We start from the raw sequence: 23,336 nt of genomic DNA on the forward strand, positions 1-23,336 counted from the left end.
TCAGTAGTGATAACATACAGTACAATCCTGTTCAGCAGAATAACAGAGATCCACGTACAAAAAGACTGAATGAACCCACCGTGGTCTCTGATGGAGGAAGGTTATGAGGACTTACAGGCTGGGACAGCTGACAGGGTCTGCAACATCTCTCTGTGGCTCAGTTTCCTCATCTGGAGATAATAACAGTCCCTTTCTCATAAGGCTCGTGACAATCCGTGAGTTACTATAATGTAAAGTGCCTGGGACAGTGCAGCCCAGGAGAAGCTCAAGTAACGGCATGTCATTGCTCTTGCCATAATCAGGGCTTCCATGGAACTTGTATGCTTTTCTAAAACATATCCTTATTCCTTTATTATAACAAAAAGTTATTTGGCTAAAACGATCACTTAGGGCATTCCGCTAACCAAGAACAGAAATACACCCAGACTATCCCCAAAGGAGCCCCTACTCTCAAAACTCTAAGGTGGAAAATCTAATGACTCCATCCAATTGGAAATTTATCCTAGTCCATTAATAGATATTTCACAAGGTCGGAAATACAACTAGTCCATAGGGGGTTGGGGAAAACATTCAACCTCTTTAGATAACTTAAAATATGAAAATTAAAATATGTAACTTTTCAACTATTAAACGAACCAGAAAACCGATTTTTTAAAAAAGGTATTTCCCAATGCTGCCAAGACTAAAACAAAGCCAGACGTCTCACATGTTGCCCGTGAGCAAAAGCTGATGCAAACCAGTAGCAGAACAAGTGGGCAAGAGGCAGAAAAGGCTCCTGTCCTTCAACCTGGTCATGGCATTTCTGAGAATCGAGCTGAAGACCATTTCTCAAAACAGGGGGAAAGTCATATCTACCCTCATTTCACAACCGTAAGCACTATTTCTAACAGTGAAAAACTGGAAACAACATAAATACCAAATAATAAGTAAATAAATTATATTTATTCACCAAGTGAATGGGCCACTTAAGCGTTAAAAGTGATAGGGAAATATGGGGGAAAAAACATAGAAAAATGTTAATATGTTGAAATGTTACCTGGGAAAAAAATTAAAATATAAAATCATATATCTATGGTGATTACAACTGAGAAAAGCCTGAATGTAAACTTGTAAGATGCCCACAGTGGGTCTGGTAGCGTACAGACTCTATGTGGGATTCTGTTTTTCTCCATCCCTGTTCCCCCGATTTTTACAACATAACATTTTATTACCTTTATAATGAAAAAGTTTCTTCCTGTCTCACGAAAATCTTTCCTCTGCCGTGGATACAGAATAGCTGCTCTCTGCCCCGTATCCCTCCAAGACACACTTCTCCAGGCCCTTCTCTCACCCTTCGGCAAGGGCAAGACTTCTCCTTGGTTAGGTGTATTCTTTTCTAAATGCCAAAGCTATGTCGTAGGGCTTTTGAGGCAATCACCTCTACCAAGTGAGAGTATCAGCCGCCTTCTCTCTCCTTCCTGTAAGTACCAAGTTGTTCCAAAGAATCAGTGAAAGAGCTCTGTAACTTCTGAACGAGACGCAGAAGGAGGCGGCACACATTCTAAATGGACAACTCTCAGGGAGCCGTGGAAAGGATGGACCAGATGGTACCTACCCTGGAGACCTCAGCCCAGCCCAGCCTGGCTCTGGCTGAAACCATCCTGCATTTCTACCCTCCAGGCATGCATAAGTTCCTTAATCGACCCTAAACATTGTTTTTGTTTGTTTGTTTTGTTCAACTCTCTCATTTTATTTATTTACTAAAAAAAAATTTTTTTATTTTTAACATCTTTATTGGAGTATAATTTTTTTACAATGGTGTGTTAGTTTCTGCTTTATAACAAAGTGAGTCAGCTATATATACATATATCCCCACATCTCCTCCCTCTTGAGCCTCCCTCCCACCCTCCTTATCCCACCCCTCTAGGTGGTCACAAAGCACCAAGCTGATCTCCCTGTGCTATGCGGCTGCTTCCCACTAGCTACCTATTTTACATTTGGTAGTGTATATATGTCCATGCCACTCTCTCACTTCGTCCCAGCTTACCCTTCCCCCTCCCCATGTCCTCAAGTCCATTCTCTACGTCTGTGTCTTTATTCCTGTCCTGCCCCTAGGTTCTTCAGAACCTTTTTTTTTTTTTTTAGATTCCATATATATGTGTTAGCATATGGTATTTGTTTTTCTCTTTCTGATTTACTTCACTCTGTATGATAGACTCTAGGTCCATCCACCTCACTACAAATAACTCAATTTCGTTTCTTTTTATGGCTGAGTAATATTCCATTGTATACATGTGCCACATCTTTATCCATTCATCTGTCGATGGACACTTAGGTTGCTCGCATGTCCTGGCTATTGTACATAGAGCTGCAATGAACATTGTGGTACATGACTCTTTTTGAATTATGGTTTTCTCAGGGTATATGCCCAGTAGTGGGATTGCTGTCGACCCTAAACATTTTGATCAGCAGAAGTAAAAAAGCAAAAGAGACTCAAACACCCGACAAGAGGGGAATAATTAGGCTGCAGTGCATCTACTGGATGGAACAGTAGGTAACCTCACAAACACCAATTATCATTGCTACATATATGGTAACGTGGCAAAGGGCCTCTACATTGAAGTAGAAAAAGCAGGTTACTCAATCACGCGTCCCCATGACAATGAATATACTTTGTGTGGACTGACCAATAACAGTTACCGTTTACAAGTCACTGACTATACCCAGGCATTGTGCTGTGTGCTTAACATGCATTAAAACGTCACAACAATGTCACTTAGAAGGCTGATTATTCTCATTTTGGAGAGGAGGGAATTGAGGCAGCAGAAGGTTAAGGAATTAATTCTCATTTAATCCTTCCAATGGCTAAGTTTTAGACCATTCTGGTAACTTTTCTAAGATCACACAGCGCTGGGGGAGAGGGATGGAAGGGAGGGCTGGGATTTGGACACAGTCCTTCTCCAGGGCTCAACCCGCAGGTCCTAGACTGGGAAGGGAATATGTAAGAAATCTGAAATGCAAGGAAACTTTGTCTTAGAAAAAGGACTTCTTTTCCTTCCCTCTGTTGTCTAAACTTTCTAGTGTTCTTCTGTTTTTAGAATTTAAAGACCAAAGGAGAAAAGAAGGGCAACAGAGGAAAGGTTTTTCGAATGCATGTGTTTATGTGTATGGTTTTTCAAATTATGTTTTGATCAAAAGACTAAATAAATGCCAATCAAGTCTCTACTACACTTGGGGGTGACAGGTCGGTAATGAGGAGAAAAAAATTAATGGAGAATAGCCAAGGCGAGCCTGTTCCAAACCAAACCAAACTGCGCCAGGCAGCTGCCCACACTATCTTTTCTTTTCTTTTCTTTTTTTTTAAAATTTCTCTTTCCACCAACTCTTCCCGTTTACGCATGAATTCTGAAATCATGGAACTGGACTGGCACGGGACACAGCTTGTCACAGAGAACTTTAATAATCACACAGTAGAAATTGACAAAGCTGGGGATGTAACTTAGGTCTCAACTTCCGATCCTGTATTCTGTCACAAACGTGTCCCGTTCTGAACATTCCCAGCTCAGCTAAAGACAATCTGCATTTACTGGAGTTCCAATACACACCATATTCCAAAAATGATCATTCCACACATTCAGAGTGTTTAATAATGCTCAGAACTGGACAGATTATAGGGTTCACGCATACTATCTCATTTGAAACTCAAATTACAAACATTCAATTTCTAGCAATTTTGAAGCCAGGCTAGAAACAGAAAAAGCTGCAATAGACATAATACTCTTTTTTAATTCTGCAAAAATAAAAATGCATTATGTATAATAGTCGATTCAGAAGAAATCACAAGCAACAAAGAAAATGAACTATTTCCCACAAAAAACATACCCTCAACCCAATCCCTCCCAAAACTTCTCTGAAGAGCAGGGGCAGGCAGCAGGGATACTGGACAGATCTCAGAGGGGCCAGTCTCAGAGGGAGTACATCACGAGGAAGAGGGGGCCTGGCTCCAGAGGGGGCCCCAACCAGAGCTCCTTCCTGCGCAACAACAAGCTGAGCCTCAAATCCCGGTAACAGCTATGTGAAAAGTTCAAATTATCATCTTCTCCTCATTTCCTCAGCTGGCTCCCAAAAAGACGGCAGATTCAGAGCCAGAACACATAGTTCTCCTGTGCGAGAGGCCCTGTGGCCTGGTGCCCAAAGCCCAGGAAACAGCCAAGAACCATTGTCCAGCTGTGTGGTCCCCAGGCACCGGACGACCCTGGGCCCAGGACTCCCGGTGTACTTCCTGCCGGCCAGCGTGCCGTGGCCCAGCTCCCTCTGCAGCACCAAACTTTGGCAAAGAAGAGAAACACACCTCTACGGGGCAGGGAGGATCGTTCCACTTCCTGGAGGCCCCTCAACTCACATCCCTGGTGCCTCCTTTCTCGCAGATTACCACTGACTCACATCTCACGCGGATTTTGGGTACAAAACGGGAAAGAGGCTGAAGAAGGAGGGGGTGGAGAGGATCAGAAAGAATCCCGGTCCTGGTGTTGCCCATTTGAAGATGATGTCCAGGTGTTGGCAAAGAAAAGGGCATTTGGAAGCAGATTACTACAAAGTCAGTACCAACTCCACGCTAGACACTTGACGTGATGCTAAAGCTTATTTCATCCTCAAGAATGCTGCACAATGTAGAAGATGTGCGAGATGCTTACCAGCCTGGACCTTGGGGTCAGGCAGCCCTGGGTTCAAATCCAGGTCTGCTGCTCGCTGGTTAGAAGATACTGAAGCTACATAACCTCTGGGAGTCTCAGCATCCTCGTGTGTAAAGTGAAGGCAGTGAGAGTCTCCCAGCGGGAGGGTGAGTAGAGCCTGGTGGACAGGTCCTCTGCTCCCCCAAAGCTGTGGCTCCCACCCCACCAAGACCCCTGTTTCTGCACAGACCACGCTGCTCTGAGATAGAACTACAGGTGGAGAGGGCAGGACAGCCCTGCCCCCAGAGGCCTTGGCCCCGCCGTGGGCAGCACGCAGAGTGTGCAGGGCTGAGTCAGACCCAGAACTCCTCGCTGATGCCCCAGGACTGCCGCCACCCTCCTCCTGCCCCAGCAAAGGGCCAGGCCACTCACGGCACTCCTTCTCGTCACTCTTGTCGAAGCAGTCGGGCAGCCCGTCGCACTGCCAGGCGCCGGGGATGCACCGCCCATTGCTGCACATGAAGTTGCCTGGAATGTTGCACTCGTTGGTGAAGTTGTTCCCGGGGAGCAGCTGGCTCTCTGTGGGAGACAGGGGACAGGGAGGTCAGACGGCGCCGCCAAGGCAGCAAGAACCCAGGACCGCACAACCCTTCTTCGACACGGATTGTGTATGTGAGACTTCTGGTGGGTGACGTTGCCTCTCTGGGACTCAGTTTTCTCATCTGTGAAAGGGACCCAGAATCTGCTCCACTCCCAGGGATTCTGCGAGGACTAAACGGAGAGCCCCAGGTAAAGCCCTTCGCTGGTGCTGGGCACACAACAGGGGTCCACGAACTTTTCTTCTTTCTCTGTCAAAAAGCTTGGTAGTAAAACCCAAACGTTCTTTTCTGGCCATGGGCAGTGGCTACAAAGGAAGGTGCCAAGACAGAGGGAGCGCAGGACTCCCAGTACCCAGGAGCAGGAACTGCAGACTCTGTCCAGACCTCAGACTCTGCGGCCCTATATCACAGAATCCTTGCACTTGGGCCAAGTCAGCGGGAATATGGGGACATCATTTCACTTTAGGAAACAGGAATCACCCACAAAAACCAACCTGCCTGGGGTCACACGGGGAGCAAAGGCCAGACCAAAACTTCAACACAGGCCTTTTAACCCTAAGAGAGTCCCAAGGTCCCTGGACTGCTTGCCAAGTATTCCCGGAGATTTAGCACCGAGCCCCAAGGTTTAGATTCGACTCCACCGAACACAGGCACAGAATGCCAAGGCCCTCACCCAAAAGTGCGAACTCTTAGGCTGGAAAGCAAACAGGGAAGGCCAAGGAGAGCTAAATTCATCCACCAGTGGACCCCGGGGGCAGACTGTCAAGGGAGCCAGAACTGGATCAGTCTGATCCGTCTGAGCTACTGTGATCAACGGCTGGGAGATCAGGAACCATCAGGAAATAAAAGTCTTAGAGAAAAAGGAGAAATAAAAGACCGGTCCCTCCAGGGCTCCCTCCTGAGTTTTCAATAAGCATTTATTGAACATTTATGACCAGACACTTCTGCTAAGTGTTAAAGATGCATAGATGAAAGCTAGGGCTCTTCCCTCCGGGCTGGAAAGGCACAAGGGTATACTAACAATTTTAGTGCCCTGTACCAAGAGGGATGTCCAGACCTGCCTGGGGGCAGCAGGAGGGAGGGCAGGGCCCACGATGCTCTTCCACAAGCTTTGCCAAGAGAAGCATCTCATGCCAGACCCCTGACATCACACCTTCTTTCATGCTAGACCCCTGACATCACACCTTCTTTCATGCCACTATCCTTTACATGTGCTGTAATTTTTACCTGGAATGCCCTTCAACTCATGGGGTCTCCTGGAAATCCCGACACACCCATTAGCATACAACTTCTGTGTTACTCTGCCTCTGAAGTCTTCCCCAAGGAGAAATGGGCAGTCACCCTGTTGTGTGCCTAGGGTTCTACTGGGGATACACTAAAAACATTTTACAGCTGGAACGAGTGGGCAAAAAATTGGAAAAGACAGAGCCAGAGGCAAGCGGTACCACATCAGCCCAGGTGCCATGGCTATTCCTTATAGACCATCTGCCCCACTGCACTGAATTTATACTGTACATGAACACCCTACTGAAAATGAGCTTGTGTAATTCACTGAAGAATTCTAGAAGAGCAGCTACAGTGAGGGGCCTCATCCGGCCCTAAAAACCTGCACTGGGTTCCTCAAATTCTTCCTTGTCCCCTCCTCACTCAATCACCCCCTACGATGGCCAATCACCAAGTCCTGCATGCTAGTCTCCGCTGCCACAGCCATGACTGCAGCCCAGATCACCACCGTCTCTTACCAGGATCACTGCCACAAGTGACCCCAGCCTCCCCTCGAGTCTATCTCAGAGGGACCTTTCTAAAGAGCAGATCAATCATGACACTTCTTGGCTTTAAAAAGCCACTGAATGGCTCCCCAGTGCTCTTAAGATAAAGTCAGAATTCAAGGCCCTAAAGAAAGGTCACAGGAAAGAGGTGGCATTTGCAGTGGACGTTGATAGACAAAGAGATGAAACGTAAGGACCCGTCACATCTACAGAAAGATGGCAAAGACCAGAGCAGGCAGGCTCAGCGCAGGCCACGATGGGTATGGAATAAAAAAACACAGAGCTCTGATAGTTAGGAATTGCGAGAAGACTGTGCCCCTATTTCCCCAATGCTACACCAAGGTCAGGTATCACTAATCACAGTGGACTCTGACCACCGAGCCCACTGTCGATATCAGAATCCCTCTCAAGGCTCGACTTGAGGAAGCCACCACCAACCCTGAGATGGTCGTGAAGCCAATTCCCCACCTCCGGGCAGAGTTGCAAGATGCCAGAGTGGGTCTCGTGGGAGAGGAGTCTAGAAGGACAGCCTGGAGCTGGATCTCAGCCAGACACACAATACATAACACTGAGAACCTACACGTTCCAGCTGTTTCCTAACAACTGCTCTGGGCTCCCCCCGGCCAGCAGGGAACTCTTCAGGGCTCCAGAACATAACTGCCATTCTGATGTGTTCGGAAGTCACTTATACTTGCTTGTGCAGAACTAGCTCCTCGAAGGCAAGCCCGCTGGAAGAGTCGCCGAAACTGTGAGACCTTGTTCTGATAAACAGATTTCTGGGGCAAGAAAACTGTCCAGACGAGATCCCAAAGTGCTTGCTCTGGGAGTCAAGAGGCTGGCGGCACGGGGACTTGATAAATGAGAGGGTGCGATGCCGAGACTAAACGCCACGTGGGTTGGACACAGGTGGTCCTGCAGCCACGGGGCTCCCAGTGCCCTACCGGCAGGACCTCGGATCCCCAGGGTCGGGTGAATGATAACTCAGAGGGGCAGTCTGTGCGCGTCGGAGCAACTCCATCACCCACACAGGGGGCGCAGGGCCTTGTGCTTTAGGGAAGTGACAGTATCAGCAGGCTCGAGAGTATGAGGAGAAACCAAGGCAAAGAGAGGTTAAATCATGTTGACTCTGTCTTCAAAGATCTTCCTCAAACCCATCCAAGGTGCCTCACTAAACTGACACCATCCAATCCAAGCCACCGAGACCTCGTGCCCTCTTTAAACCAATGGCTCTTAACGGGGGACAAGTTTGGCCCCCAGAGGACATATGGCAGTGTCTGGAGACATTTTCGGTTGTGGCCTCTTCTGAGTAGAGGCCAGGAATGCACACCTGCGATGCACGGGGCAGACCCTCACAACAGAGAACCACCCAGCCCGAAAAGTCAAGAGTGCTGACGTGAGAAATCCTGGCTGAAACCAACCTTCCCCCTTTCACTTCTCACTCCCACCAGTTTCTTCTCCTCATAGCAGAGGGAGGTTTTAAATGCTGCTGATGGCTCATCGGTGCCCCTATAATAAATCTAAAACTGTTGCCATGGTTTACAAAGCCAGGCATGATCAGGCCCCGCCTACCTCTACAATCTCATTCCAACCATTTCTTCCAACACCAATGTCCGCCCTGCCGTGGTCCTCTGCACACACTGTTCACTCACCCCAATTCTTCCATGCACGTTCCACCTGCTGTTATGGGCTGAATTGTGTCCCCCCAGAATTCACATGTTGAGGTCCTAACCCCTGTACCTCAGCATGTGACTATATTGGGAGCTAGGGCTTTTAAAGTGTTGATTAAGTTAAAATGAGGCCATTAGCATGGGCCCTAATCCAATCTGATTGGTGTCCTTATAAAAAGAGATTAGGACACACACACACACACAGGGAAGATCACGTGAAAACTCAAGGAGATGGCAGCAATCTACAAGCCAAGGAGACAGGCCTCAAAAGAAACAAACCCTGCACACTTTGACCTCAGACTTCTAGCCTCCAGAATCATGAGAAAATAAATGTCTATTGTTGAAGCCACTCACTCTGTGGTACCTTGTCACGGCAGCGCCAGCAAACTGGTACATCTGGCTAATCTCATTTGTCCTCTGACCTCAGCTTTACATCACTGACTCTGAGATTCCTTCACCCGATCTAAAGCTGATCCCTGTTTTCTGCTCTGGTCGTGTCCTGTGTTTTCCTTCACCCCAAATGTGCTCACCAATGAATCTGTACTCTCTCCCCACCAGATTGCACGACCCCAAAGGCCGAAGGGCATTGCTTCGTTTTGCTCTCCATCCTGGGCATCCTGCACTCAGTAGGTTCTCAGTAAATATCTGTGGTCATTCTCAGAAGAAAACCAAGTGTTCAGTTACTGATTTATCCCCCATCCCTCACACTCCTCCTTAGAAAGTTCCATCTACCCCCTGCGTCATCCCCCGGAAGGTGAGTGGGATCTTACATATATAGTTAAAAATAAGGGACACAGGGGTGTCTGGATTTGTGCAAGTAAATTACTACCCCGTCTGCTTTAAAAGAGGTTAGAAATCTTTTCAGCCGGACAGCAGGACTTTCTAGTAGCTGAAATGTTTATCCCATCTCAGTGTCTTGGGACACATTTAGAATGCAAAAAAGACAAGCATTAGCACGAAGTTGGCTAGCTGGGGTTTCTCCTTCTCCTTTTTCTTTTTTCATTAGGCTGAAAAATGAAAAAAGAGTTGCCCATTTTCACTGCAGCAGCACATCACTTACTTAAAATAACTACGCCATCTGCACCAAGACTGAAAAAAAAATTCCAAGTCCTCCCCCATTGGGCAAAAGCAAAGAACCTGCTGCTGCGGCTTCTTCCAAAATTTCTGGCACCCACAAATTTCTACTTGATGAGGGGGCACTGCCAAAACTCAAGACAGCTGCTGCATTCTGCTCCTTCTGGAACATGCAGTGAGCAATGCTGACTTTTCCAGCTGAGAAATGGGAATCGTCTTCCACCGGCTGGAGCCCTCCACAGGCTTTGCTCTCCCTCTGCCGACCTCCTCCCGCTAAGGTCACGCCTTATCGCGATGCAAGATGGACTTGGCATCTGCAGACTATCAACAGGCCCTGCTTTCAGATTTCTGCCCAGTCACCTTCGTTTTCATCTTTCGCTTCCTGATCATCTGGTCGGCAGGCTCGATGAACAACAAAGCAAGACACAGACACATATATGTACAGACACACATACAGCTTAGCGTTCCAATTTGCAGATCTCAACTAGATCGTCCCTAAAACCTCCCTGGAGAATTAACACACCTCTTCCCACTGCCTGGAACATGACACCAACAGACGTAGTGTTTTGAGGCCACTGAAGACAAGCGTCCGTTTTCCCTTTGACTCGCTCCTTCAAATACACACGTACAGTCCATGCATGGGCACACGAAAGCACCAAGCGAGCGGGTCTGTCGTGATTCGTTCCTAAACTATCCTGGAAAAATCCCCGAAGGTCCCTTCGACTCCAGACTGCTCCTCGTGGTGGCATCGGTGTTGGGTGGAACCGCAGACATCTGTCCTGAGCACTTCCCAGAGCCATTTGGTTCTCATCAAACCAGCTGCTTCCCACCAGAGCTCGGCCACAGGGAGCATCCTGGCTGTCACCAGGGAGGGCAGTCTCGCGTGGATATCTGAGCCTGGAGTGAGGATGGGCCTCGGTCTCCAAGCACGTAAGCTGAGCCAGGTCTCCAGCTCTGTCGAGACTCTGCACAGTGCCCTGCCCGCCCTGTTAGCTCATTCCAGGAGCCCCGGTCTCTGTGTACCCACCTGCAAGGAAGATACGCGGCCCAGGGACAGAGGTGAGAAGTTATAAAATGACTCATGGATTCAGCCCAGGAATGCTGACCCTTGGCACCCACAGATTTCATATTTACACATACAGTGTATTATATTTACACTGACCCTGAAGATCGCGTGTAACTTTCCTGCAGGAACACTTTATGGATGGAGTGAGTCACCTTGACAGTGAGTGAGCCTAGCTGTCCGACCCACATCTGCACTTCACACGGCTTCCCCTTTGCCTCTCCCGTGCAATGCACAGCAGCAGCCACTACAAAATGACAAATGCTTTGTTTCCTTCTTAAAACGAGTTAGCAAAGAAAGCCAATGGCTAGTATTAATGAGGCAAGCAAAGGGAAAGCGAAGAGGTCTAGGAAAAGGACAGTTCTTCACCAGGAAGCAGCTCTATAAATTACTTTCGTACTGTATTTATAGCCTCATTAAGGGCCCAAAGCTGTCCCTTCCATTTTTTAGGTATGCTTCATTAGGAAAGTTATGTCCAGGCGGCATTAACATCATGGGGATTGGCAGAGCTGTCAGGATGCAACCCTTGCAAGGTCCAAGGTCCACAGCTCAGGGGCTGGACAGCAACGCTGGGGGATGCTGTTCCTCAGGACACTGATTCTCAAAGGTGAGCTCTGAGCCCCACCCCACCCTGGTCCCCAACTCTCCTACATTCCCTTTAACAGCCCTTAAGGAGTTGATTATTGACTTCTCACTAGGGAAAATCTAACATCTACTGAAGCTCCTAATACCTGGTAGGATTTTAACATCCGTTCTCTTTCTCTGCCTTCTCAATAGCCCTCTGAAATAGGCACCACGCCCATTCTGCAGACCAGAAAACTGAGACTGAAGACGTCACACAGCTAGAACAGGGGTCTGCCAACGTTTTAGGCCAGATGGTAAATATTCTAGGCTGTGCAGGACAGGAGGCCAAATTAAAGATATTATACCAGTACTTACATAATAGGAGAGAAAACAATATTCCACACAATTTTTATTGATGAAATTCAAAATACAACCATCATAATTGAGAACAATTTTCTGTAGCACAGGTCTACTAATGAAAAGAACAGAATTCTTTTTCGGGGAAGGGGGCAGGTGATTGAGATTCAAAGTTAGTGTCCCCTATCATCAAAATCTATTGCAAATGTTTAATTTTTTTTCAACCATTTAAAAAACGTAGAAACCATTCTTAGCTCAGGGGCTGTGGCGGGCTGGCTTTGGCCCCTGGGCCACAGTTTACAGACTCCTAAGTGAGAAGAGGGTAGGTCTGCCTGAAATAACAAAATAACAGAGGCGCCCAACCCAAAAGGCCTTCCTCTCGGCGCCATCACACCTACCACACTCTGAAATGACCCCTATGGTTCAGTGGCTGCTCCCCCACCACAAAGGCAGGGGCCTCTGCTGCCCTGTGTCCCCGCCAGTGCCAGGCACCGAGGAGACACTCAGGAAGTGCTTGTTGACTGCATGAGTGACGGCTCCTAAGGACCCTTCCGGTTCTGACACGCTCAGGTTCTGTGAATTTACCCAAAGCCTACCTGAACCTATTTGTACTTCTGTGCAAAAGACAATGAACAGATGAGATGAGTTCTGTAAAACACTCCGGAGCTCCTAGGAGGGAAGGAAGAGAAGCAAAGAACTTTTCTGGACGAACTTTTTACAGGCGTTCTCTTTTAACACATGCCGTGTCTTCACCAAGGGTGACCCGCATGGCAGGCCAGGGTGAGAACTTGGCCCCATGTGCCTTCTGTCATTTCAGCTTCAATCGACAGCAGCAGCAGGAAGTAAGAATCAGGCAGTGAAGATAAACTGAAAGACGAGAGAGGGGACAACTTTATAACCAATTTATGAGGCTTGCAGATAAGCCAGGCTTCAGAGAAGACCAATCAACTCTGCACTTCAGCACCTCTCAGAAACAGCCAAAGGGTCAAGAAGAGGGGGATTCAGCTCTGACCCCAAGTTCAGCCCAGCCTCATCTGCCCCAGGATGGCTGCAACCATTCCTACAGTCACTGGAAATGGTTCTGCAGCCTATACTCTGCTCTGCACAGATACACCCAAGGCAAGTGTAGAAAACGCCAAAGCAAACCAAGAAATAAGGCCAGAAAAGCAAAATGAGCTTCATTTAAGTCCCAAGGCATATTTTGACAAGCTCAGGGTAAGGAAGGATTTCTAAAAGAAGACTCAAAAAAAGCACAGGCCATAAAGAGTGATAAACATGACCGCATTGAAATGTAAAACTTCCAGTCCTCAAAAGGTACTTTAAACAAATGTAAAAGATAAGCAACTAACTAGAAATGGTGTCTGCCACATATGTAACCCAGAAAGATCCATATTCAGGATTTTCTTACAAGACTATATACGAAAACATAGGCCACCCAACAGAAAACCGGTCAGAGTATAGGAATGAACAGGTATGCTGATGGATGCGCAAACAAGTGAATGCTTCAGACGGACTCAACCTCACTTGTACTCAGAGAATGATTAACGAAACAAGGGAGTTCTCTTTCACACCCACCAGACTTGCAAAAATTTGAAGTCTGATATTCTCACGTGGCAGGGGTACAATATGATCTCCCAGGCTACACGTGTGGAGCAACTCAGAAGAGCAATCTGACAACTCCCGGTGAGGTGCAAGGCGCACCAGGGCTCTCACCCAGCTGATCCCCTTCTGGTACATACCCCAGGCCTGGGGGCAAGCGTGTGCAGGACAATAGCAAGAGAATCTCCACCGTGGCACTGCTGTAATACACAAGTGCAAGACACACCAAATGGTCACCAAAAGGGGAACGGGTGAAAACTCGGGTCCATTCACAACAATGGAATACTACCCAGGGCTGCAATTTAATGAAGTGGAGGGGCACGGATCACCATGGATCAATCTGAGAAACTAATGCTTAGTGAAAAAGGCAAGCGGCAGCCTAGCACTTACATTGATCTTGGGAAATATACCACTCTAATGGATACAGCCCGACGTGAAGGTAGTTTTGAAAATGTGCAAGAAAAGAAAATATCCAAATCAGGATAGTGGTTACCCTCTGTCAAATGGGATCAGAGGCACCCGACGAATTCCAGCTGTAAGAGTTCTTCCTTTCAACCAACCTGAAGCAAGTATGACAAAACATTAGAATCCAACGGAGCTGGCGGAGAGCACACAGCCTTTCTTCGCATCATTCTCGGTACTTTTTCCCCACCCTTTAAAAGATGTTTCACTAATAAAATTTGTTATAAAGAACAAATATCATCCTAATATTTGAGAAAAGTCTATGAAAGACATGTGGAACCATTCATCACTAATGTTCTAGCATCAAAAACGCCATCAACTATAAAAGGAGGACAGATAAAAGGGGGCAAGTGTTCACACTGAGAAAAAAAATGCAAGGACATCCCTCTGCGAGAGTCGGTTTATTACGAACTCTTTTCATTTTCTGAAAGGCAGCGACAGTTGCAAGGCAGAAGCGGATTGTGGAGGAAAAAAATAAACACATCTCATAAGATAGATTTACCTACCCAACTTACCAAGCCATGACATTCCAAAAACAAAAATAGCAAGGCCCAGCCAGAAGGTCAGATATTCTTTAAATACTAACTCCCTTGAGATGTCAGGGTGGGAGAAAGTCACAGGAAAGCTTTCTTTCTCAGAATAGTCCATGCCATCTGCCTCTTCACCACACCCTCCAATATGGGGCTGCAGGGGGCTGAGCAAACGGGGGCTGAGCTGGGGCACCCAAGGCGGTGATTCGGCACACCCCATCACAATCGCCAAATGCCGGATTCTCTTATCACTGTAATTAGCTGTGTGACTTCAGACAGGTGAGTCACCCTCTCTGAGCTTGAATTTTCCACTTGTGAAACCAGGGTGACCCCACCTCCCTGTCAGGGTTGCTGAGGGATAGAGGGATATGATATATACATACATACATATATATATATATATATATATATATATATATATATATATATATAAATAAAATAGAGGGATATATATATACATAATAGAGGGATATATATATATATATATATATAAAATAAAGGGATAAAGTAAATGTAACAGAGTAGGTGGCATATACTGGGAGTTCAATAAACAGTACTAGATTGTTACTCCTTCCTTCCCTCCACAATCTCCCTGCCTCTCCTCTTAGAGCTGGTACTGTAGTGGTAACTCAGACAAGGTTGGGTCCCTTTTCCCTCTGCCTCCCTAGAAAGGCCATAGCCTGGGCAAGGTGGGGCTGGTTGGCTGGCTGAGACCAGTGGTCACTTAGGTCCAAAAAAGCAGACTTTGCAGATAGTCACCAGGTTTGAAGAGCACAGTTAAGGTCACAATGTGACCCTGGTTGTGTGTCTTCTAACACATGACAGTCTCAGTTCCATTATTCCTAAGAAATAATTAACCTTCCTTTTAATCATTCCTAAGGCTCTTTAATGGCAGCCAAACTATAACCATGAACCAACCTTTCCAAACCACGTGGTCATGAAGCAACTCAAAAGAGAAAGGCACAGGGATTCACCGTTGGGATCTGGGGACGTGGCTCCATCTCCCTGCACCTCAGTTTCCCAGGCGTAAAATAAGGCAGGAATAGATGATACCCAAGTTCCTTTCCAGCTCTTGACCGCTCATTCTTGCTTCTGTGGACACACCCCCGGTCTCCACGGCAGGCAAACACCCGCCATCTGCCTGTCCTAGATACATTCTCCAACATTTAAAAATAAAATCCAGCATTCACCCAGAGCTCCTCCTCTGAAGAGCTAAACACATCCCCACAAGGCAGGTACTGAAGGCAGTTCCTCCTTTTTAAACACAAGGAGACGAAGACCCAGAAGCCAGCCAGCCTCTCGAAGGGCAGGGCTGGAACTGGCCAGAGAACCCAGGTTCCAGCCCCTGGAGGAGACTCGACTCTTGCCTCCGCACTTTAGAACTCCAACCTCCTGCGCCATCCGTGCAGAGATGGCTGGTCCCACACCCTCCCTGCCCAAGGAGAAAATAATCTCTGAAGGGCCACACATCAGACCTGCAGCCCATTCCCTATGAAGTCAAGGGCTCTCTGGTTCCCTCCGATGATCTACAATTTTCTATCACGTCTCAGCAAATGAACGACTGTCTGGCTTATCGCTTAGGAGAGGAACTCTGCCAGGGAAATCAAAAACGCCAGCTTGTTACCGCCGACCAAGGGAGGAATACATATTAACTGGTGCGTCTTTTTAAATTTTCTTAAGTAGCTTAATCCATTAAACCAGTCCGTCCTGCTTCTACAGTCTGCTCACGCGAGCATCCTCCTTCGGTGCTCAGCGCGCCGACAGGCCCTCCATCAGGAGGAATTAGCTGACTTCTTGAGCAAATGATGTTTGTACATCTAGCAAGTGCCAGAATTAAGCAGTATTTACTGCTGGAGTCCCCGCTTCAGTCTGCATGTCTGAATGAGCGCTGATCTCAGAGTGAGCAACTCACCTTTGCAAGAGATTCGTCGGATTTGGTAACTACACGTGCTGAAAAGGTACAGGCGAACCTGTTTGGATTCTCCAGCTTGTGAAAGGTAGTTTATGATGGTCCAGAAAACAAAGAGAATTAAAACTGAAAGAGGGATCCCTGAGCTGGTATCATTCAGGTCAGCCCCGAAGCCCACAAGCTCTGAATTCCAATTCCACTCCCCCCAAGCTCGGGGGATGGCTTAAGCCCTCCGTGCCTCAGTTTCCTCATCTACAAAGTGGAGATGGACCAAACATAAGCTTGATAAGCTCCCTGGGGTGATCAAAGAGCTGTTTTTTCTATCTTGGTATTGGACTCACATCGTCCCAGATCTGAAAACATTTCAACTCTCATTGTGTATCACTTGCATCAGATAGCCTCTTACAGAAAAAATACGTATCCTAAAAATTCAGTGGAAGCTCCTGGGATTTTCATACATTTTATGACAGCACGCAGAAAGAGGCCATACGTTAGCCAGAGTTCATTTGTTAAAGGTATTATTATTCACTATTAAACAATGACTATTATACAAAGACTAGATGTAATTTAGGCACAGAATATGTCATTACACAAGGCATATCATTATAATGTAGTTACATGATTATTAATTAGAGAAAAGGTGATCTCAAGTGTAAGAGGATCCACCTTAAACTGAACAGGATAGATTCCTACCAGGGAAATGAGAGATTGGGAGACAGGAGCTGCCCATTAAGAAACGATTTTCTGGTAACCTGAAGATGCCCTACCACGTGGCTCCAGTGCAGGTTAGTCCAGTGCTCTGCCAACGGGAGCAGCTCAGCACCAAGACACCGGAAAGAAGTCAAAGGCTTGGTGAACGCCAACACCATGATTAACCTTTCAACAGGTTCAGCCCCTACGGTCTGCATGGTCTTCAGTCCTCTGACACCCAGCTGGTTCCTGCCCCCTTTGCTTTCCTGGATCTGTTCTCACAGAGGCACCGATGGCCTCCCAAGCCTCCCAACTGCTGAATCCAAAAGTTCTTTCTTTCTTTCTTTCTTTCTTTTATTGAAGTATAGTTGATTTACAATGTTGTGTTAGTTTTTGGTGTACAGCAAAGAGATTCAGTTGTGTGTGTTTGTATACATCTATCTATCTATCTATATATATTCTTTTTTATATTCTTTTCCATTATGTTTTATTATAGCATATTGACCATATCAATAGTTCCCTGTGCTATACAATAGGACCTTGCTGTTTATCCATTCTATATATAATAGTTTGCATCTGCTAATCCCATACTCCCAATCCAACCCTCCCCTGTCCCCCTTCCCCACTTGGCAACCACAATTATGTTCTCTATGTCTATGAATCTGTTTCTGTTTCATAGATAAGTTCATATTTGCATCATATTTTTAAAAATTTTTGGCCACACCCTGTCGCATGTGGGATCTTAGTTCCCCGACAAGGGACTGAACCCACACGTCCTACATTGGAAGGTGGAGTCTTAACCACTGGCCAGGAAAGTCCCTGCATCATAGTTTAGATTCCATATGATAAGTGCTTTCATATGGTATTTGTCTTTCTCGTTCTGACTTACTTTGCTTAGTAAGATAATCTCCAGGTCCATCTATGTGGCTGCAAATGGTATTATTTCATTCTTTTTTATGGCTAAGTAATGTTCCATTGTGAATATGTACCACATCTTCTTTATCCATTCACCTGTCGATGAACATTTAGGTTGTTTTCATGTCTTGGCTATTGTGAATAGTGCTGCTATGAACATAAGTGTTCAGGGATCTTTTCGAATTATATATAGTTCTATCCAGATATACGTCCAGGAGTGGGATTGCTGGATCATGTGGCAACTTTATTTTTAGTTTTTGAGGAATCTCCATACGGTTCTCCATAGCAGCTGCACCAAGTTACATTCCCACCCACCGTGTAGGAGGGTTCCCCTTTCTCTATACCCTCTCCAGCACGTTATTCAAAAGTTATTTTGTCTTTACCTTGCACATAACTCAACTGCAAGGGACCAACTCCAACTGGATGGCTCCTTCCTCCTGAAACTCCATTCCCTTGGCCTCCCTGATACCACATTCTCCTGTTTGCCCACCTTCCCCACACACCTGGCTCCCTACCATTCCTCCTCCGTCAGCTCGGAGGCTCCTCTCCCTCCGCCCACCCCTCCTCTACCTCCGGAGCTGTGTCTCCCGCTGCTTGAGTGACAGAGTCATCTTCCCTGGAAAAGCTGTCTCGTCTGCCATGAGGGTCAACCTCCAACTCAGCTCTCTTCCCTTCAACTCCATCCTCCATCTACAGCTGCATACGTCCATCCCCTACTGCCCAAGACACTTTCATCCCAGACACAAACTCGACACACCCAGAATAGAACTTTGGATTTTTTCTTCTAAACCTGTCCCTCCTGCATCACTCAGTACTTCCGTTGGTAGAATGGCCAACCATCTTTCCCCCTCACCTCCACCCACATCAATCAACCAGTGCAAAACATTTTCCACTTCCATCTTTCCTCGATATCCCTGCCACTCACAACCCTAGTTCAAATCCTTCTCTCTTGCCTTTATGGCTTCACATTAATGGCTTCCTCGCTGGCTTTCCGAGATCCAGTCTTGACCTCTAAAAGGCATCTTTCACATAACTGTAGAGAAAATCTGACCACATCCCTCACTGTTTAAAATCCTCCCACAGCCCCATCCCACGAAGGGTAAGGCAATTGTCCTGGGGTCAGCACAGGAGGCCTGCGTGTCCTGGCCAGCCCACCTCTCCTGCAGTTCCTCCCTAATGTATAGGTCACTTTACAAGCTCCCCCACTGGAACTCACAACATAACTTACGCAAACCTCTATCTCTTCCCTTATCACAATGCTCCACTGTTTGTGTGCCTGTCTTCCCCACAAAACCCCACGAGCAACTTTACACCAAGGGAGGGAAAGTGTCCTTATGTATCCCAGAGCCAAGGACAGAATGCTGAAGTGGAGGGAGGGTGGGAGGCATGAAATATGAGGGTGGATGGAATTATGGATGGTTGCTTCTTTGTGCTATAATATTCTGAAAAGCCTTTCACCCGACATTTTGTGGATTATTCCTGCAAGTTAAAATTATTCCTCATTTGTGTGGACAGTCCACATTTGTATGCAGCCTAAGATCTACAGAATGAAGACATGTTTCTTCATGCTCAGAGAGTAATTTCACCTCAACTTGATTATTGGAAAAATGGGGGTGGGGGAGCAGGACCCCCAAATATTTTTATTCACGTCATTATTATTATTCTCCTTCCTGAGAAATCTGGGATTTTCTACAAAGCCATCTTCACTTCTGGATTTGCTTGAACTTAAACCAATAATTCTTCATGACTCAGAGTAAAAATTCAAAGGTAACCCAATACTTTAGACCGTAACCTCGGCAGGTAAGAGCTGGCCTCCAGAACTCTTGGGCACAAGCACTCTCTCTAGGGCATGGGCTGTCAGCAACAACTGACACAGCTGCCTGGGAGACAAAGCCAACATTCTGTGATGACCCATTCTCTCAGAGCCAGCTCCCAAGAAACCAAGGTTGGGCCCATGTTCCTGGGGGAGAAGAACCAGGCCCAGGTGCATCTAGTCGCTGGTAACAGCCCTAAGAGGCAAGCCCCCTCTGTTTCTGCTCTGCACTAGGTTGCAGGCAGCCTCAGGCAAGCCTTTGGGCTTCCATCCACAAGGAGGTTGATTCTCCCCTCCATGCAATGAATCCCAAGCCATCAGCACCCCACACACTCGGCCTTTGTTTGTTTCTTTCCGTAGCCAGGGAGTAGTGACAGCTGCACCAAAGACGGTGGCATTTGGGGCTGGAACTCTCAACAGGCAGAGCAGCAAGCCCTCCCCTAATGGAGGCATTGAGAGTGGCCTGGAGGAATGTAGGGGTCTAAGGTGTTCTGTCAAGGGTCTGCCTGTCATCAATGGCTACGGGAACACTGGGACCCAGGCCCCTAGCTACCTCCATCCCTGGCAGCCCTGGCCTCCTTGGAACAAACAGCTCAGTGTGTTTACCAGTATGGAAGGTGGCAAACCTCCACAGGCTCTGGACGTGGAGGGAAGAACACTGGCTCCACGTGAACCTGCCAAGAGAGTTTAGGAAGCAGCGCTGATCTAGGAAACGCCAGCAGAATGAAGAAACACAATGAACCAGAACTGCCAACACGGCTCAAGAGACACTCCCTGCCTCTTCTCTTGTGGATCACGTGCCTTTATGCTGAAGACACGAGAGACCACGGTCTTTAAACGAGGCGAGGGATTCAGCTTCTCATTGAACACCCACAGTAATCGGCTCTGACAGGCACCAGCCCCCGCCTGGCACGGCTCCCTTTCCAGGGCACATCACCACCCACCCCAGGCTGCACCAATGATAATGCGTTTACAGACAGCCGGGACTCTCCAGCCAAGAGGAGAATTTGCACCTAATTAAATAAAAACAAAACAGAAAACCAAAGCCTTTAACCAGGCAAAGAGAAGATGGAATACTCGATCTTTTGTGGCGCTTTATAGCCAGGAACGCCAATCAAGATGATTTTTTTTGTCTAAATGTTATCTTTCAAAACTATCCTCTCCGTCCCTATTCGCAAAGAACTCCTTAAAAGTCAGTAAGAAACCAAGAGAAAAATGGAGAAAGGATAGAAACAAGCACGTCACAAAAAATGCAGATGGCTAGTAGACAAAAAGATTACAACCTCACTGGTAGTTACACAAACACAAGTGGAAATGCCATTTTTAAAAACAATCCGATCAGCGGAAGTTAACAAGATGGATATGAGAGCTGGCATGGATGTGGGGACACTGGCACTCTGATACTACTGGTGAGAGCATACATTGGTACAAGCTGTCTGGGGCCATTGGGCACTGCCCAACACTATTTATCATGAGCTTACCTTTGGACTCACCGATTCCATTTCTAGGAATCTATCCTTAGGAATATATAAATTCCTAGAGAAGCATGCAGAAAGGCTTTTTTTCCCTTTACATCATTATTTGTAAAAGCTCAAAACTTAAAAGAACTTAAACATCTACCAAGAGGGAGATGGCTAATTATGATATGTTATAGCCATCTAGAACACTGCAGCCTTTAAAAAAAATCCCAGGATCCAGAATGTACTGACACGGAAGAATAACTACAACATAGGCAGAGGGGAGAGAGCAAGATGCAGAACAGTATGTAGAACAGAACCCATTTTTTGTTTCTCTCTAGAGATGTATGTGATAATATATAACCCCTGTACTCACATTTACATCCGCAAGGTCTTGGAACAGACGCTCTGAGGGAAGAAATTGAGGTCCTTTAAAAATATGGGTTATATTTTCTACTGGCATCTTTTCTTCAAAATGAAGTTCTTAAAATATCGCCAGAGTAAATATGTCTGGAGAACTTATAAGAGTAACCACGATGATCTGGGGGAGGAACTGCAGAGCACTGCTCATTATCAAAACACACACACACACACACACACACACACACACACACACACACACACACATTGGCTCCTTTAACTTGAAGAAGCAAAGCCCAAAAGAAAAGGTCATCTATTCATGAATTTACAAAATATTAAAAAAAGACAAAGCATGCCTTAAAACTTAAGAGAAACGAGTTTGGGTAAGAATACTTTTACATAGTTATGCAACTGATAGCCCCAACTGTTGGCCCAAACTAAAAGTTAAAAACTAAAATAAAATGTTAAAACTGAATAGGGAATCATCTGGAAAAGCGTGTGGGTGGCTGCTTCCCAACGAGTCATTCTGGAAAATCACCCATGGGCTATATTCCCTTTTACCCCCCTTCAAAACACAAATCAATTCTACAAAGAGCTGTGGCCACCCCTCCAGGTCCCCCTCCTGGCCAGCCCCTCTCTCCACAGGAGGTCACCACCCCAGTGGTCCGTGTGGGAGCATCAGGGGCCCTGACTCTGATTAAGGGATATAAATCTAATTTGTCCTCGGCGAGGAATGTAGTAAGTCTCTCCAAGGCTTGCTGGGCTCACCATGAGCCCACAATTATAGCTGCTCTGGACTCCTGCTTCCACGCTCTTGGGTCTTCCAGGTGGCAGCAAGCCACACTCCCTGCTGGAAGACACAGAGCTCATTCAACGGCGGGGCACATGGAGCCAAAGCCTGGAGCCCAGAGCCCAAGGCTGGTGGGGCACCTGGTCACCAAGGTTTCAGAGTTGTCCCTGCAATCTCACTGGGTGGAGGGTCATCCCACAACCCGCCTCCTGGAAAACGGGGCGGAAATTCGATGTTGTTCAAGGTTGAGCGAAAGGAACCAGACGCTCTTATTCTTGCCAGGCAAAAGTAACCTACGGTGTTGGAAGCCAGGATGGAGGGCACCATGGGGGCTCTGGGGTGCTGGTGACGGTCTGTTTCTCCATCTGAGCACTGGTTCCCCAGGTGTGTTTGCTTCATGAAAATTCACGAGCTCCGCGCTTAACATCTGTGCACTCTTCAGTCTGTAGGTTAAACTTTGTAAAAAGTTTACATCATAAAAGAACAGGTAGCTGCTCACAGGCACCGACTCCGTCCATTCTCGGTGGACTCTCTCCTCTCCCCCTTCCACAGCCGGAGCCACCAGCAAACTCACTGGTCAAAGTCACGCCAGCTCCCCAGGCCACAATGCCACCATCTGGTGACAGGCGGGGGACTGGCAGTGGAGGAGGGGGAATGGAACGTCCAGCCTTTATTTTCAGTTGACTTGCTCATTTTCCCCTAATATCGAAACAGTCCCAACTCCTTTTCTCCAATGCCCCAGATGGCATCAGCCCAACCCTGATACACCCCAAGCATGCAGACTTCTCAGGCCGGGCACCAGGCTCTACGGGCCCATCCATCCATGGAACGTGGCTGAAGTACCAGCCTCCGGGAAGCATTTGCAAAGTCTGCACGGCCGCTCCAGCTCTCATGCCAAAAAGAGTCTGGCCTGGGCTGGGACTCTCCTCCTGGAAAGCCAATGCCATCTCTGGTTACCTTCAACCTCACTCTCCAAACTCTCTGGGGGCTCTTCTTGCCTTTCAGGGATACTTGAGTCTTCAATGAACTTTCCCATGTGGTTAGTTTGAGGGTTCCCCCCTTCTTT

General features: G+C 47.0%; 1 protein-coding gene across 4 annotated transcripts in view; it reads right to left on the reverse strand.

The window, feature by feature from the left end:
* LDLRAD3 (low density lipoprotein receptor class A domain containing 3) overlaps nt 1-23,336 on the reverse strand; it is a 279,192-nt gene that overhangs the window by 172,831 nt on the left and 83,025 nt on the right. For all 4 annotated transcript variants that reach the window (XM_060303355.1, XM_060303356.1, XM_060303357.1 and 1 more), the window contains one exon: nt 5,085-5,231. In XM_060303355.1, the coding sequence (XP_060159338.1) occupies nt 5,085-5,231 (147 nt within the window). The remainder of the gene's footprint in view (nt 1-5,084; nt 5,232-23,336) is intronic.

The sequence above is a fragment of the Globicephala melas genome, chromosome 8 (genome assembly GCF_963455315.2).
Source record: "Globicephala melas chromosome 8, mGloMel1.2, whole genome shotgun sequence".
Taxonomy (NCBI): Eukaryota; Metazoa; Chordata; class Mammalia; order Artiodactyla; family Delphinidae; genus Globicephala; species Globicephala melas.